The 18,281-nt window shown below is 46.4% G+C and overlaps 1 protein-coding gene across 14 annotated transcripts in view; it reads right to left on the bottom strand.

Moving 5' to 3' along the window:
* The window catches only part of ptprk (protein tyrosine phosphatase receptor type K), a 130,986-nt gene that overhangs the window by 81,634 nt on the left and 31,071 nt on the right, over positions 1–18,281 (bottom strand). For all 14 annotated transcript variants that reach the window (XM_042096139.1, XM_042096150.1, XM_042096149.1 and 11 more), the window contains 2 exons: positions 15,660–15,782; positions 7,569–7,840 (listed from right to left, as the gene is read on the bottom strand). In XM_042096139.1, the coding sequence (XP_041952073.1) occupies positions 7,569–7,840; positions 15,660–15,782 (395 nt within the window). The remainder of the gene's footprint in view (positions 1–7,568; positions 7,841–15,659; positions 15,783–18,281) is intronic.

Consider the following 18,281-nt stretch of genomic DNA (forward strand, 5'->3'; position numbering starts at 1 on the left):
CTCAAAAGTTTCATACCAAAACCTCCCTCCTGTTACCACTCCTATTAACTACTTCGGAAAACCTCGTCCTCCTGATCTATGCAGCAGAAACACAGTAGGCTCACGTTGCGACTTGACCTCCAGTCTGCTTTTGGTGTGCTTAAAACACACTGTTCCCAGTTTCAGCATGAAAAAAAAAAAAAAAACTCTTGACATATTCCGCTCACGCATATAGTTCAAGCACAAGCATAAAGTGCACACACCAATATATTCTCTTCCTTTCTATGCCCCCCCCCCCCCACACCCTGTCATTTTCTTTCTTGACTGAACTGAACACACCTGTTCAGTCTTGCCAAATCACACAATCTCTCGCGCCCCCCCCCCCCCCTCTCTCTCTCAGCCTACACCCCAGAGGTTCACCTGTCATCTGTCAGGGGACTCTGAAGGCAGGCAGGTGAAGGTGCACCCCACCCACATACCCACCCTCACCCACATCACCCACCCTCACCCCACCCCAGCAGCTCCCTACTCCCTCTCCCACTCCACTCTATCTGCATCTCCTGGGCTGTTCATTATAATGCTACTCCCTAGGTAAACACTGTCAGAAGAAAGCCCACAATTGATACAAATATGACGAGGAAGCCCGCTCTTACTTCCCAGCGATCTGGCAGGAGATGCCATTCATCATCTCAGACGTAGAAATGGGGGCTGTCCCCCCCCCCCCCCCCCCTCCCTCTCTCTGTCAGTCTATCTCTCTCTTTAAAAAGAGATGCATCCTATTTCAGATGTTTTTGTGAGTGAAAGTTCTCATTCTCTCTGCCTTGAACACTTGTCTCTCTCTCTCACTCATTTCGATCTTGGCTCTCTCTCTGTGGGCTTTTCGCTATCCCTTGTTCTTCCCCTCCTCAAATCACAACTCCTCCCTCTCTCCTATCCCACTTCTCTTCTTTAAGAGAACCTATTAGGTGTCCCTTATTCCAGCCTGAATTGGGACGACCTCAAGCATGTCGTCTGGGGCTCTTCAATCAGAGCTGAGGAATAATCTCCCGGCTTAGAACAATCAATTTCAATCTACTGTTCTGCTTGATGTGAGTTAGCCAAGAGCCCATCTCCATAATCACCCTTTAAGTTCTTCTCTTTCTCTCAAGGCTATGGAGGAAAGCCTGGATAGAGAAGGGAGAGAGAGAGAGCACTGAAGTCGAGGAGCTTTAGAAAGATGAGAGCATGTTTGGCTGCAAGGTACAAAAACGGATATTGGCCCTTATCACCATGGATCATTTCTGGATTCAGGATCAATGGTGAGGCTAAATTGTAATGATTGCACTCCGGAGAGAGGAGAGAGAGTGCGAGAAGGGACAGAGAGACAGAGAGAGAGAGAGAGAGAAAGAGAGAGAGAGAGAGATAGAGAGAGAGAGAGAAAGAGAGAGAGAGAGAGATAGAGAGAGAAAGGGACAGAGAAAAAGGAGAGAGAGAGGGAGAGAGAGAGAAAGGGTCAGGGTGAGAAGGAGAGCGAGAGAGCGAGAGAGAGAGAGAGAGAGAGAGAGAGAGAAAGGGACAGGGAGAGAAGGGGGGGGGGAGAGAGAGAGAGAGAGAGAGAGAGAGAGAGAGAGAGAAAGGGACAGGGACAGGGAGAGAATGAGAGAAAGAGAGGGAGAAGGAGAGAAAGAGAGCTCTGCAGAGAGCTTGGTGGCAAAGTCACTAAAGTTCAAGATCAGTAGTGTGCGAGTGAGGCCTGTAATTGATGGCCAAAAGCGTCTGCATCATCAGCCAGTCATTTAGGAGGTACCGAAAGCCTGGCATTTGCACAGTGGCAAAAAGCTCCCGATGAGAACCAGACGCCTGTTCGAACAGCGCTAATGATTTCAGGCTTCCATTTGTGGAGTAGCTAATCAAATCAATAACAAAAGGGAGCCTAATCACCTTCATCATCTCAAGAATGTGTCATTAAACGGAATCAATGCTGAATGAGGAACTGCGACTCCTCAGCTAATACAAAATTAGCTCACAGGTAACATTCCCTAAACCCAGCTGGGGAATACACAGCTGGCCCACATGGTGTCCTTCTCTTTTGTGTATGGTCCACACACACACACACACACACTATTGTTCTTGCCTGATGAAAGGAAGACAAGGAGAAAAGTGAAAAGTGCTGAGAGTGCAAGGCCACAGTGGCGGCGCCGTGTAGGTCACTCTCACCAGCGCGGCGCGGTGAGCGCCGAGCACACAGATGGATGTGTTCCAGGCTAATCGGCCACTTGACGCTTCATTTCCCTTAACCCCCCCCCCACTTCCCTCTTTGCCTCACCACAATCTTCTGCACGTTTAGAGCAATGCCCCCCGGACGGAGGTCAGGGGTCAAAAGGTCAAGGGAGGAGATAATGAGTGATGGAGAGTGACAGTGGTGGAGAGGGGGATGACAGCAAGAGGATGAAGAAGGAGGAGGAGGAGGACTGGCGACCTTGATAAGAGCTGGTAGCCTTCAGCGTCTGCCCACCCTCTTTCATTTGATCTATCTTACTGCTTTGATTGCACTCAGTCACTCACGCGCGCACACACACACACACACACACACACACACACACACAATCTCAACACACAACCTCCTTCACTTTCACACTCCCAGACACCTGCAGTGTTTACTGCCCTGATGCCTGCCAACCCCCCCCCCCTTGATTGTTTTAACACGTTTGATTGGTTACATCCACACAAACAATTTGGTCTGGAGTGAAAAGAGCAAACACCTGCTTGCAAGTCAATCACTTTCACAGCCCCTAGAAAGAGCGAGAGCGAGAGCCTCGTCCCCAATTTCGATGGAAAGAATCGAGGGGAAACTCCTTTGGGATCCTGTGTGAATGGGGGAGAAAAACAAAGCCGTCTGGAAATCTTGGGCAGCACTGTCAAGCATTTAGGTCAGCGTCCTTCCCCAGCGGCTAGATATCAGACGATGGCATGTTTACATTTTTCAGAGGAAGTCATTCAATAGCGAGGCATTATGGATGAAGAGGCCCATCAACAATTTATGACTGTCTACAAATACAAATGATAAAAAGAAAAACGGCAAGTGAGGAGCAAAATAGACGACTGTAACAACAGGCCTTTCATATTTTTGACAGTGTGTATACACTTCTGAAAGAAAATGTAGGTCCACAGCTCTAACACAAGATCGGCTACTGAAATACTCCATAATAATCCCAGGACGGTAGGAAAATACATTTTTAAAATTCCAACATATTAGGCTATTCCCTTTGACATGCTTGATCATACTTCTCTTCTGCATAATGCAATTCAAGACCTAAATCTCTCTGGAAGTTCGCCTTTGTGATGGGGACAAGAATCAAGCCCCAATCTTCCTTCACAACACCACCAAAACAAAGTGGGGGAGAGTATACTGTCCAGCACTCCTGTCGTGACTAAAGCATCGCTGTATTTCATTTTGACCACTCACATACTCCACAATGCAGCCTCACAGTGACGACCCGGATGAGGGATTATAGGCTGGAGTAAGTGGACTGGGGCGTGTTGGGGGTCACACTCATACAGTCTATGCACTCACTGGTCTGGAAGCCGAGACGTCTGCCCAGACCTGTCCGGCCTCCCTGTGTGCCTCTCAGAGCTGATACTTCAACAAGAGGAAGTAATAAAGCTCGGAGCTCCCAAATGATTCTTAATCCCCCGATGGGTTGACTCTTATTTACAGACTAAGATGTCTGAGCTTGTTCTCTTTGCGCTGCAGGCGAGGATAGTGAGGGGAAGAGAGAGAGAGGGGGGGGGGGGGGGGGGGGGTGGAGGTGTAGGAGGGTGGCAGGCAGGCAGGCGGGCGGGCTGGTGTCGTCACGTCTTTATTAGTGGAAGCATGCAGACACGTCCGCCCCCACGCCGTGCCATTTCAGGAGGCCGTGCGGAGGAAGCCGCAAAATGACATCCGGCAGGCGCAGGATCCGGGCTGGGTGAGTCACGTCGTGGAGGTCTCATGCGGGTTCTGGACACTGACCAACGCGTGGCGACTGCTGCTGCTGCTCCTCACACGGCAACCTCCGAAACTCGCCTCGGTGGAAACGGCAACTCAGCCGTGGCCTAAAATGATCAGTTGAGGCCCAGTGGGGGTTTGTTAGGGGGCAGAATGTTAAGGGTCACAGTGAAGAAAAAAAAAAAAAAAAAATCACTGACCTGAACATAATCAAATGTTCCCTACTTTTATTTTCTTTAAAAAAGGTCTTAATAATGCCACCAGTGATGTGTTTAACCTCCACAATCTCAGCCTCCATAACTGTCCCACTTCTGTGGTAACGCTTGAGTGAGAAGGGCAATTTCCAATTTGTCCACTAGAGGCAGCCCTCCATAATGAAAACAGCCTGTGTGAACGTGGCCTCAAAACACCTGTGGTTTCACCAGTTGGCCTGCCACTGACACTCTCTGCTGTTGCGCAAGTGGGGTGAATAATGAGGTAGGGGTCCAAAAAAAGAGAACAAAAACCAGCCACAGATAACATTTCACTCTTTATTCCGTGACGACATTCAATTCTGCAAAAGCCCAGATCTCACTCAAAAGCTGACACACTTGGTAAACAACAAGGAAGTATCCAATTATTCTGGGCTTTGTCTGGTGACAGCCAATCAGACAAGCCGCTAAGCTGTCGCTCTGACAGAAGGCAGAAGAGGCTTTAATAACGCTAACCTCGAGTTAAAATCATAACCAGCCCAATCCGCTACTTAAAATTCACCAGCGCGAGCACAAGACATCGGGGTGGACCCCGAACAAGCTGAATCATTCATTCTCCCCAATTAGTCCGGGAACAGGCCATGCCTTTCATTAGCGTTACAGTGAACAGGCAGCAAAATGCTAATGAATCTGCACCAGAATCTCTCTGGGTGCAGGAAGGGGGGGGGGGGGGGGGGGTTAACACAGACACAATATCACATATTCCAAAGGATCTTTTTAAGAGAGAAGGAAGATAAGCAAGCAAAATGATCAGTGTGTCAGAAGTGGCAAGAGTAAGGGGACCGACAGACAGACAGACCGAGACAGACAGACAGGCGAAGAAAAAAGACAGACAGACAAGTAATTTACAGCCAAGAGCCCCACGCCCTCACTCTCACAAACCAGGCATGTCTCCAGCAGCCCCCTGACCACAGTAAATGAGGGGAAACCATCCTTAGCACATGAAGCGCAGCCTCCATTCACTGCCTGCTGCAGATGAAAGCTATCATTCTCCTGGCCGGCCTCTTTTTTCCCCATGCCTCTCAGATATGCAACTCACAGTGTCAACCTCACCACTCCACTGGGGAACCCTTCTCCAAAGGCTGCTGTGTGTGTGTGTGTGTGTGTGTGTGTGAGAGTGAGAGAGAGAGAGAGAGAGAGAGAGATACCACTGGAAAAAGAAATGAGCAAGATACACAGAGAAAGAGAAACAATAAAATGAAAGACAAAGCACAAAACAAAGTGTATTCAAGTGTTTGTGCAGTGTGCATGGCACATGTGCTCGTATGCAACCGTGTGTGTGTTTGCATGCAAATATGCAAGCTTGTGTAATTGTATGGTATGCGCAAGTGTCAGGGGATGTTTGTATGAAAGTGTGTGTGTGTGTGTGTGTGTGTGTGTGTGTGTGTGTGTGTGTGTGTGTGTGTGTGTGTGTGTACACACTATGTGCATTTGTCAGGCCATCTCTTGATGGCATGGCTGATGCACACCACGGTCAGCCCTCCAGATCGTGGTCAACACTGATCAACTCTGCGGTCAGCCCCGAGTGCACTGAGGCGCACGCAACACCGCTCCACTCCGCTACTCCGGCTCCCATCTGCACTAAAGCAGAACACACCAACCTCCCCCCCCCCCCCTCCTCCTCCTCCTCCTCATCCTCATCCTTACCAACAATACACCTAGGCCCCGTGGAGCCACTCAGTGGAAAAGAAGCCCAGTCCTTTCAATGAGGAGTAATCAGAGCGCAGCGAAAATACGAGAAAGAAATTTCCATGAAGTTAGAAAGTATTGCATGAATTGTAAAAAAAAAAATGCATGCAGAGTGAAAAAAACACATTTTAACGGGAGCAATACTAACAGCTGTGACTTAAGGGCCAGGTATGCAAAAGTGTTATTTTGGTAGGATTAGACCGCCTGTTTTTTCATGCATAACTAAAATGGAAAAAGCTACCGTCAAAGTCAGGGGTAGTCTGAAAAATTTCCTACAGCCTGAATAAAAATCTCTGTGGTTACCAAAAATTACACTAAAATCATTTGTTCACTTAATTTGATATTTTTAGTCATTAGTCTTGATTATTGTCATGGATCTATTACAAGCAACTTAAAATGCAACTCAAATAGTTGCCCATTAGGCAAATACTGCCATAACTACTCACACAGTCATTTCATCATCCATCACTACACAATGCATTTTTCATGTTTTAGCCTCTCCTAAGCTCTGAAATACTGTGCAAAAATTACACCGATTCTCATTCTCTCCATTTAGGTGCATGGAATGGCAGATGTTAGTAATTAGACTTCAGCTGTTGTTTGGAAAACTAAGTCATCCAAAAAAGGCTATAGTCTGTTCATTTTCTATTTTGGCATGTCTACTTTTCAGCATGAAGAGGGTGAACCACTCAACATACTGTTAGGTTTTTTGTTTAACCAACCTGGACCTGAGGTCAAAAGGTTAGTTTGGACTGTTTAGGGTTTCATGACCCTTCTCTTGCCCTGCTGTCATGTGTGCATGCGACATTCTCTGTAACTGTTTAAAAACAAAAACCCAACAACATTTGGGGCTGAGAACTTTTTACAAGCTAATTTCTTCCTCTGGTGTTCGGTTTCTCATTCTCGCACTACAGGGAAATAACCTTAAATCCCCACTTAATCAATCATGCCCTCATATGACATTTCCTTTGTTCCTTTCTTTCTCGAAAAACTCCCTTCACCAACATTAGTCTTAAGGCCACGAGAACATCATGACTAATTTGCTTGCTGAGCTGCATTTGTCTGAATTTGCCTTTTGTTTTAAAAAAAAAAAAAAAAAAAAAATGCCACTGGCATTTAGAACAGTATGGCTGTATCTGCATTCTAGCATGTAGAATTACTATCATTCTGACATTTCAATGCTACAAACAAATGCATGGAGTGCCATACAATTTATTTGCTGAGATGTCGAACATAATTAGCTTTATACTTGCCAAACAATATGGTCTGGTGATCTTTGTATTATACACATTTCTCAGAATTGTAATTGCAGTGAAGAAAGAACAAAAAAGATGGAGGCATAATTTGTTCCAGCCTCGAGGTCACACATCTCATCATCTCGTTCCACCTCAACATACATCAAAATCGATAACTCTTGCAACATGATAATACAACAAAAATAAGGTCAAGAGTGTCTTCATGAGAAATCAAATCAAGAGAGAGGCAGGAGGGAGCGCAAACATTGATATTTTCCTTGGTGCTTATCACTTTTTAATTTAATTAGACTTTAATTTATATCAAGAGTCATAAGTCTGTTAAAATCCTGAAAGCATTTAAAATATCTGTAAAACAAACATATACAAACACACACACAAACAAACAAAAACCAAAAACTCCTAAGTGGTTGAGAAGGTGTGATCTACCTGATACTCGTTGGGCCAGAAGGTGCTGATGGCCAGCTCTGCCCGGAGCCATTCTTTGCCCGTGTAGCTAGTCACGTTCCAGATGGGGTTGGCCAGAGGGCCCTTGTTAACCTTGACCAGGATGTTGAGCGTGCCGGGACTGGAGCCGTCTTGGCTGTACAGCAGGTAGTTGAAGTCGATGCAGTGGGTATCGTTCTCCTTCATGATGGGCAGCTGGAGGCGAGCCTTCTCTCCAGTATCATGCTGGGATGAGTCCACCATCATGTAGGAACCTGAAAGCAGAGCAAGAAGAGGATATAATCAAACAACAATCCAAAGGCAATCACTCAACAAGACTCTTGAGTCTACACCAACATACCTGAAACATTCATTCATTCATTCATTCATTCATCCTTTATTTATTCTTGGAAGTTCGTTGAGGGTAGTCCTCATATTCAGTGAAGCCGAGATTACAGTAACAATGAAACAACAAAAGATATCGTATAATGATTGTGGTAAAAAGTATAGGCCTAGGCCCATAAATAAAACAAAATAAAATAAGATAACCTACATAACATTATAGAAGAGGAAACAAACAAACATAATAATAAAAGCTGAGGTGCTGGTATCGATTAAGCCAACGAGGGAGTCAGAAGTTGGATCATTTCAACAGCTTCATCTGCATTTGTCATTCCATTGAAGTAGGAGCACACTCTATTCAGTGCAAACAGCACCTTGGCATACAAAAGCTGCATGTCTGGGAACGCATGCTGTGGTACCTTTTCACACATTCTTCAGGCCTACAAAGCAAACTTTCTGGCAAAAGACCACATTACTCTGTGGTCAGCTACTGTAAATAGGGGCCAGTTTCTAAACCAGTGCCATAAGCCACCGGAGATGATGGACGGATGAGGAGGGAATGGTGGATCAGAGTGCACATCGTGCGTACGTGTCTTCCAGCCCTGAAGGAGCAGGACATCAGGCCCGGCCGCAGACAGACTTCATGAGCATTTGTCATGACTGTGGTGCATCTGTTCACTATTTTCTGCCCTGGCACGGCAGTCGGGAGTAGGGGAGTGTGTGTGTGGGGGGGGGGGGGGGGGGGGGATTGGTGGTGGTGGTGGGGGGGGAGGGGGGTTCTGGGTACTGTTCAAGCTGAACAGCTCACAATACACTTATGATTCCAGTGGACTCACCCACACAGACTAATATTTTATTGGAAATTTCTGTGGCCGCTGCGGTTTGTATGAGTTAAAATTAAAGCACTGACTTCACAATCTGCAGACAAGCAGCAGATTTTTTGGCTTTTGTCGTGTGGTCCTCTTATTAGTGTGCATATTTATCTGACCAAAACAACAAGAGCGAAACCAAAGACTAAAGGGCTTTTGAAAACAGCACCGAGTTAAGTGCACACTGCCTCCTGTGAGACACATTGAGTTACTAACAAACGGCCAAAAAGCAATATAGATGAACTACATTTGCATGGGTTTCCTTTGCATCTTTCACTAAAATCGGTGTAGGGGCGCTCAGACTGAACTTATATAAACTTGTGATGTCCTTAGTGCCCTGATCTTGAATATGAAGCCACACTTTTGAAACAAAAGCGGCAGGCTTGTAGTGGGAGTGTGTGATGCATGTCAGACCCCTAGGAAAAGGCTTGCAGCCAATGCTGGAGAATACACTGCTCCCCGTTCTCTCCTTGTCATGACTCCTCAACACAGTATGTATTTCATCGAGGTACAAAACAAACAAAAAAAAAAGCCACTGGAGGAAAAAACAGAGAACAGATTTTTTGCATTGAATTAGTGCCTTGCTAGAGCAAAAGATGATCATGCTGCCAGCTAAGGAAGCTGAGGGAGGAAAACACACACAAAACAAAGACAAAAACAAACGCAAGCCATGCAAGAGAACCACAGCCAAGACATGTTGGCAATTCAATCACATACATCCCACCACTTATTTATTATTAATTTATTTATTTATTTTCAATTCCTGCCAGGCTCATGAAAAGTTGTTTTTTTCCACGTCTAACAGATTCGCTCCTTCCTCAGTCTGCCATAAATAAATTGTTACTTTTGGGAGGGAATTATAGGGGTGCTAATAATAAAATAGAACATCAATTAAACGGACACATCTTTTTTCATGATTAAAGGAAGACCTGGCACTTGCCAAGTTTTTACTTACTTATTTATTTATTTCGACGTGCAGACATTTAATGACATGTTCCAGAGAAAAAGAAAAAAAAATACACTCTAATGATTTGTGCAAAGATTGAAGGGTATCAATCAAAAAGCTAAGCTAGAGAGATGGGATTTCAATCTCAGCGTGAAATTCGCTCTTATGGCAGGCCGTAAAAATCCATTCAAGCAAACAAACCAGCGCACACACACACACACACACACACACACACACACACACGCCCAGTGTCACTGCAAAGATTTGGAAGGTTGGAAAGGTTGCGCCCCAAACCTGCTCTGAGATGGCCAACCCACCACCACCCCCTTAACTACCCCCTAGGGCCGGGGCAGATTTACCCCCCATGGGGCATGCATTCAGAACACTGCTGGGTAAACATCCGTTTAGCACCCATTCCCCCGCCCCCAGTCACCAGGCCAGAGGGCAGCAATAACATGGCCATATAAAATAACCAGATGGCGATGGCCTGTATCATGTTACAACACACCATATCCCGTCCCCTGGAAAAAAAAAAGCTTTGTGGGACTGCGTGCAAATTAAGAGGCTCAGTTGTACAAGTGTTATTTTCCATTAGGGCAGCGTCTGGGATAAATGTTTGGGTTGCTGCTGAAGCGGCGGAGTTGAGAGGGTTCGATATGTTTAGCTTTTCGGCCTCCCATCTGTCTTTATGCACAGACAGGGCTACACACAAATAACCTCTGCAGATGCCATTAGTGAGTGACCTCACCGGCCCAAATCCTCACCAGACACAAAGGAAAGACATTACAAGAGCCAGCTGGGAAGCTATCAAACTACGACAGCCAGTGCAAGTTCAGCACCAGTGTATATTACAAATGTCCACTTGCTTCAGTGGAAAGAAAAAAAAGACAAGAGACTGGGAAAGAGTGAGGGAGAGTCAGAGAGAAAGAGAGAGAGCTAGATAGAGGGAGACAGAGAGAGAGAGTGAGAGTAAATGAGAGAGGAAAGGCAAGGAGGCAAACCATGTAATTTTAGGTTTCAGCGAAAACCTAAATGTTGAACCACGTACAACATTGCAGGACCACAAAGTACTGGCTGTGCAACACTGTTCTGGTAACCACCGTGTCCTGTGGTCATGTATCTGATCCTTTCACTGGCCAAATGGGACCGGTCTGGAATCTGCAATAACACTCCGCCCAGCCCACTCCTCGGGGCACACTCACCACACCACCAGCCTCCACTATCTGTTACCATCATCCTAATGAAAGCCCATTGAAACCAGACACCCTCAAAAGTGCTAGGCTCATTCCCTGTGCTCTCCATCTCTTCAAACTGAGGCAGTAAACAATTCTCTCTTAGTAGACAATTGCATTGATTGCTGGATCATTATTTAATACCCGCAAACAGCTAAAATAGATTTCAGGCAAGTCTACACCACTATTGTCTGACTGCTCTCAACAGTGTGATGTATTACCGGAGTATTACAGTAGAGTCTATGCGACTGTGATTCCTTAAGATGTCAATGATTAAAGAAAATTGTTTGTCAGTTCTAAGCTCGAGGTTCACAAAGGCTGAGGAGAAGGATGATGATGACATGGCAGCTTTGTCAAAAAACTGTGCGGCAGCTTTTTTTATTTTTTTGGAAAGGGAGCTGAAACTAAAAACCGCTTCCACTGAACTGCAATCACTATCTCAATGAGCAAAGCACACAGCCCATCATCTAGGTGTCAGCAGACAAAATATTTGTTTATCACCTATCTCAATGGGAAAAGAGCATTAATGTCAAAGAGAGATGGGATTGCGGGAGGAGAGGAAGAGAGAGAGAGAGAGAGAGAGAGAGAGAGGGAGAGGGAGGGAGAGAGAGGGAGAGGGAGAGGGAGGGAGAGAGAGGGAGAGAGAGAGAGGGAGAGAGAGAGAGAGAGGGATAGATCCTCCACAATCTTGTGAACGATGGAGCGGCCTAATGGATATAGACTTGGCCCATTCGTGGCGCTTCAGTGTTTATTTGATGTGCTGGGATTATTCTAATGCCATGATTGGCAACGCTGGGTAATCAAGCGCTGAGACTAATTACTGTGGAACTGAGCTGCTGGGCTGGCAGACAGGACAAAAGAAAGCGCTGGAAGCTTGTGACAGAACACCTTACAGAGAGAAATGGAGAGGGTAAGGAAATCGGGGAGAGAGAGAGAGAGAGAGAGAGAGAGAGAGCGACAGAGAGAGCGAGAGAGAGAGAGAGAGACAGAGAACGGCCATATACTCATAACGCTGAGTCTCAAACATGCACTGACCCACTTTGGAAAGATTCAAGCAACACGCGGAAAATAAAACAGTAATATTTATTATCCTTATTTATTGTCCTTCTCAACTATTAATCAAATACAGCAGATGTTCCAGGCATGGGGAGTACATGCACATAAATGTGCAAGGCAGCGACCAAGCATATTACATGCCAGCAAAGAGCCATATGTAACGCAACTGCTGATTAAATAAAAAACATGGACAAAACAAATAGATGGGCTTTTTCTGGTCTGATAGTAAGAAATAGCCAAAGTAACTCCAAGCATCGGGGCCAACCAGCTACAGCTGATATACCCTTGAAAAAACACCACCAGTTGCTCAGGGCTTACCATGACTGATAGTACTGACCTTCAAAAAGGCCATTTTAAGGCACAAAAGAGAGAGTTAATGCCACTAAATAGAAAAGGAGAGCAACTCTACAAGCCCTGATCAGTGTCTGTCTTTCGCTTTTAAATCATTCTCCACCTTATGTCTGAGCTCTCTTAGCCTATTCACTGGGCATACTTCTTTGCATACTTCCTTAACCAGAGTGGAATCATTGTTGCCTTGGCATTATAGTTAATGGTGCCATTTGGGCTTAGACAGTGGAAGCCATTCGAAGTCTCTCTCCCCTGCAGAGCACGACTGTTATTCAAACTGAGAGCATCTTGAAAAGTCATTGGAGGGTAAAGTCAGCTTGCTCTGTCATGCAGCAGGAAATACAATAAGATCTGCTGGATGCTTCTCCCTCTCTGATTGACTTTCCACTTACACTTTCGGGCGTGTGTTTTTACCCATCCAAGGATCCAAAAGGACATCACAGTCGAGTTAATGTACTCCACATGTTCATCCAACATGGGTATTCCCAGTCGGAACCTTGTTCCTGCAACATGTCTGAGGCACACAGAATCTCAAAGGCAGTCTCAAAATAATGCAATCTCAAAATAATGCATTTTTATCCTTCAATTGTTATGCATGGTGACAGGCCCATCCCCCCCACTCAAAAAAAGATGAAAGCTTAAATAAATTCCAATTATGCTTGTTTGGGTATCGCAACATTCTACAATGACAATTTCCTCCCTCATAGGGTTCGAGCTGGGAGAAGATGCTTGTCACACAGCCACTCTCACAAGATGGCTGTTGGGGGGGGAGATAAATGCTGGTGAACAAGATGGCTGTCACTCACCGCGCCCTGCGTGGAGAGCAGGCATACGGCTAATTATGCAGCCTACCGGGAGACAGCATCACTGCTCATCTGCACGTCAAGGAGTAAGGTGGCATGAGGCGGGAGTCGAGCCAGGAAGAAAAAAACCACATCAATTTCCCGCATGTCAGTCTATTAAGGCCTGCGTATATTTTTTTTTTCAGGCAAGCGAACGGTAGGGAAGAAACTACCCAGGTGTCTCTCACTTTAATTTCCTATGACTGACCCACATTAAGGAGCCGTTTCAGCTGACGGTCCTGAGGAATTGATCTTGTGAGTTAGAGGGGACTGATAGTTTCGGGAGAGAGATCAGCCCACTTCAAGCTTCAAGGCCACCAAGACCCAGACTCATGGAGAGACATAAGGAGAGAGAAAAACACCCACATGGGAGAACTACACACTCCCATCCATGCAACTCCAGAGAGAGGGGCATCTCAGGCCAAATTCCCCTCAAGAGAGACAGACGGGCGGAAAAGCTTCACAGCACGGTCACATTGCATGCCTGTGGAAAATGTCAATAAGAGAGGGAAGTATTTTGGTAAGGCATGATAAAGGGTAGGGAGTGCCTGTTTGTGCGCAGCATAAAGGTATTTTTAATGTCATGTTCACTCCCTTATCCATCCAAGTTTAATTCCCTTGTGTGATATGGCACATGGGAGTGGAGGGTAACCCTCATTCCAACTTGCAGGGAAAGCTGGTGAGCATCAAGACTTAATCAAAACAGGCCCTCCATGTGATTCCAGTTACAGAATGTGGGAGAATCTGCTGTCTAAACACACTGACTCCTTATGGCATAACGGTTCTCTTTTGCTTACTTTCAACTGAATGCCTCTGAATTGCCCACACATTGGTATGTAAATTGTGATTTTAAGATGTGGTTTCTGTGCTTCGTTTTGGAAATCTATTCTGTGTTTTAAAGTACTTGCAAAAGAGCACCCACATTCAGATTTCTGGGACATCTCTGATGGCAAGCCCAGAGACTGTAAAAGAGCGTGATGTCATTTTACAGCTTGGGGTGGAGTGACTTGTCACTGCAGTTTCACCCGGTTTTATGACTGTGACTTCAAAAGTTTATGACTGTGACAAGTCAAAAGGAATGTTTGGTCTGTTAGCGCAACTTCAATCTAGTCAGCGCAACTCTCTACTGAGTCAAAAGAAAGAGGGGGCATGTCTTCAGGGGAAGGGGGCATTCGTTCTTTTCATTAGTTCTTTTGTAGTCAAGAATGTTTATGTCCAAGACAGGGCACACAGCAAACACCAGCAAAAACAAAGTACTTCAATGACTAAAGCAGTCTCCAGACTTGACGGTTTCTGCCTAAAGCCAACTTGGAAGAAGATCTTCAGAGGCACCTGGGACTGTGGGGGGCAGTGGCTTGTGTTTGACTATGTGTGCCTTGTGCTTCCCATGAAGCCAACTGTTGCAACTTGTTTTCAACCCGCTGCAAATTAACACACACACACACACACACACACACACACACCTCTCTAAAGGGACACTTAAGAGCATGCAAGTATACCCACCGCAATCTTGCCATCTCTCAATGTTCCCCTTGAGGGAAAAAAAGCAGCCAGTGCTGACTTGCAGAAGGTGCCTTTCTTGAATAATGACAAATCGCACCTTGGCTCCATGGCTGCCTGGGAACGTTACAACTCACAGTAATCACTCCAGGCTCATTTGCGAACACTCTAATGGAACACAACCTTGTTCAAACGAAGTGCCGATGACCTTTTTGCTTCCTTTTGCATGATTAATTACCTAATATCTTATTAATTGTGAAAATTTGGTCAAAAGTGAAATGCTTTCATTTCCTACGCATATCATCCTGTCTGAAAAACAAGTGATTAAGCCTGGCTTACGGTGAATAATGAAGGTCGGCCGGAGCGGTGCCGTCCTTTTCCTCATAACTCTGCCTGCCCTGATCTTATTTAAAAAAGTTTAATTGTACAATGGATGACAGATCCAAAGACCAAAATAGCTCCGTCTATTTTCTTTTAAAGAGTTTTCTTTAACTGCAGCTCAGCACTGGTGGTGGTGGTGGTAGGGGAGTCAAGAGAGCATTGTGAAATTAACCGACAAAAGAGCAATGAGTCTAGAGATTAATACTCTCATACCTATCTATTGTTTCACGCCGGGCCTTTCCTCTGAAACGAATGGCTTCGCCAGCTGCCTGATAAGCCAACTCTCTCCACACTCCATTCAGCCTCTACATTAACATTCCATTTACTTATCTTCAAACGCTCACAAAATATGCGGTGCAAAGAGCCAACTAAATCTGCTTCTTTCTCTCCATTAGTGGGCAGGGCTTACTTAGGCCTTCATGCCATGCTTGTACGACCTTATACTGAATAGATAGAAATCACAAGAGTGCTACTTCATACTCCATGCCCCAGCCTCATAAATGTGAAGATGTTTGTTTTGTGTGAGAAGTTTTTAGGGGTCAGTGGCGATGAGCTCACACTCGGCTTGGTTTGCTTACCTTGGGGGAGCTCGGGGGACAGGTAGGGGACCTCCTGGGCGCTGACATGTGTCCAGTCGAAGTCATCGTAAGGGTCCTGCTGGTAGTCGCACTGCGCAGGGCCGTCATCGAAGGTGCAGCCGCCTACGGGGGAGACAGGGGAGGAAGGAGATGACAAACAATCATTAGGAAAGCCCGGCAAGGCCACCACTCATTACGACGAGTCTGCATTTCACACTGTCAGGGCCGGTCGGCAATAATTGACTGTTGTTGAGGAGCACCCAATTACCGTTACTGGGGTGAATAAGTGGGTAAAATGGCCAACCCCCACCCCCACTGTCTCTTTTTCTCACACAGCATTAACTCCATACCACTGCTGTCCTGGTAGGCAGGCGCTGGCTTCAGCATTGGCAAATGCAGTGTGTGAAGAACTGACAAGTGTGGGGGCTGAAGGAGGCTGTGGGAGCACTCTGTCACCACCAAGCTGTGTACGTGTCTGGTGTGTGTGTGTTTACGTGTCTGCATGTATTTGTGTGTGTGTCTGTGTGTGTGTGGGCATACAAGCCTGCCTAGGTTTCAGGCATAACTCGCAGCCAGTCATCTGTGAGATGGGTGCAAAAACAAAAGCCTTCCAGCCTTCCCCACATACATCTCACACACTGTAGCCTCCTACTCATCTCCCTCCTTATCCCTGCTTTACCCAGCACCCTCATGGTTTCTTCTGCCTGGAGGAGTGCACGTCAGGCCCAGGAGCAGAGCAGAGCAGAGCAGAGCAGAGCAGAGCAGAGAAGAGCAGAGAGAGAGAGAGAGAGAGAGAGAGAGAGAGAGAGAGAGAGAGAGAGAGAGAGAGAGAGAGCTGTAATAATTGACACTGGAGGCTGATCCTAGTCACTGTCTGCACCTGGGGTCACTGGCAGAGCTGTGAGTGGGAGAGATGTCTGCCATTCCTGACTGTTCCCAGTTGTAGAGAGGAGGGGGGCGGGTAGAGGAGAAAGGGAAGTGAGGGGACAGAAGTGGGGGATGAGGAAAGAAAGGAGAAAACTGAAAGAAAAGTGAAAAGGGTAGAAAAAGGGGTCCCACCAGGACATCTCAACCCTTGCCAGGAAAATGACACAAAAGTTTCAGCCTATCGAGTTTGTGTCAAAATGTGGATTGGGGGGGGGGGGGGGGGGGGACTTCAAAAACTGCAAAATCCATTTGCAATGCAGTGCAAGACGTGCTTGTAGGGTTAGCGTAGCGTGAGCTGTGGGGTGGAAATTGGAAATGTGCTTCTTCAAGGTGAGGGACATCAAAGATTCCAGCCCCATCCGGCATCGCTGCGGCGTAAAATAATTTAACACGAGCGCGCCGCTGACCCGAACCAGGGCCGTCAGTGACCCTCAGTCCTCAGCTCATTACGGTGAGATGGTTTTTCACACCTACAGAAAGGTCACACCATCTCCCCCTCTCCACCACTGACCTTTAAAGCTTCTGACTGATGTCAGACAGAAAAATCACAATTTACATTTTAATGCAGACAAAAAGCTAAGGTGCTAATTAATTCCACCCAGCAGAACAAAAAGGAGGGTGTGTGTGTGTGTGTGTCTCAAAAGAATGGGATCTGAAAGGGTGGGAAGAGAACACTAGAGGACCTTGAAGAGAAAATGCCCCCGCGTTAATACACACATCCTCCGACGTGGCTGCCTCTGTCGACCCTTTCATGTGCGGAGAGTGAGAAGGGGGAGGGTTTCTTTAAAAGACTGGGTCCACGAGGGTGGCAGGGGCTTTCGTTGCAGGAGCGGAAACAAATCAAAGTTGGACGTCGAGCCCCAGAGGCAACACACATGCCCTCGCGAGCAACAACCCACTTTGGGTTGTGAGCCCACACGGGAATTTGCCACTGACTGCGAGGAAAATCATATTACTGGCTGATTCAAAATTAATAACTTCTGTCATCTTAGCTCAGTTTAATCTCCCAATTTAAAGGTGATGACTCAACACGGCCCCTGCCTTTTGTGTCCCCCCCACCCTCCCCCCTCCCCCCAATACACACCCTCCCTCCTTCCCTGCCATCGCAGATCAAATGAATGCAAATGCGAAAAAGCCTTGCAGCACAGCATTTCTTACAGTTTGTAATGAGATTCCTTACATTTCACCTGCTCAATCCTGCTCGTTTCCATCCCCCCCCACCCCTTCACTCTTGTAAATCTCAAAAATGCTACATTGCGACGACTAAAGGGTCCTGTCATCTCCGACTCTGCCCTGTGAAACGAGTTCAAAGCCTGGCGTTGTCGTCACCACCACCACCACCAACACTACCACCGGAGCGAAGCTGTGTGAACACTCCCCAGAGTGGGCTCGAAGCAGGGCAGGTCACGAGACTCGCTGTCGCTCCAGATGGGGCACCTCATATAACCGCAACGAGAAAGCCACTTTGAGCTGCCATGATCCATGTTCGCCGCATTCATCTCTCTAATCCAGTGTAAAGGTTTAGTGTCATAGTCATACTATTTCTGCCCATTTGTCAGCCATTATGCAAAGTAATAATAAAAACTCTAGCATGTGTGTGTGTGTGTGTGTGTGTGTGTGTGTGTGTGTGTGTGTGTGTGTGTGTGTGTGTGTGTGTGTGTCCCTGCTTTGATGCTTACGAGTTTAGAATCTTAG

The sequence above is a fragment of the Alosa sapidissima genome, chromosome 6 (assembly GCF_018492685.1).
Source record: "Alosa sapidissima isolate fAloSap1 chromosome 6, fAloSap1.pri, whole genome shotgun sequence".
Lineage (NCBI taxonomy): Eukaryota > Metazoa > Chordata > Actinopteri > Clupeiformes > Clupeidae > Alosa > Alosa sapidissima.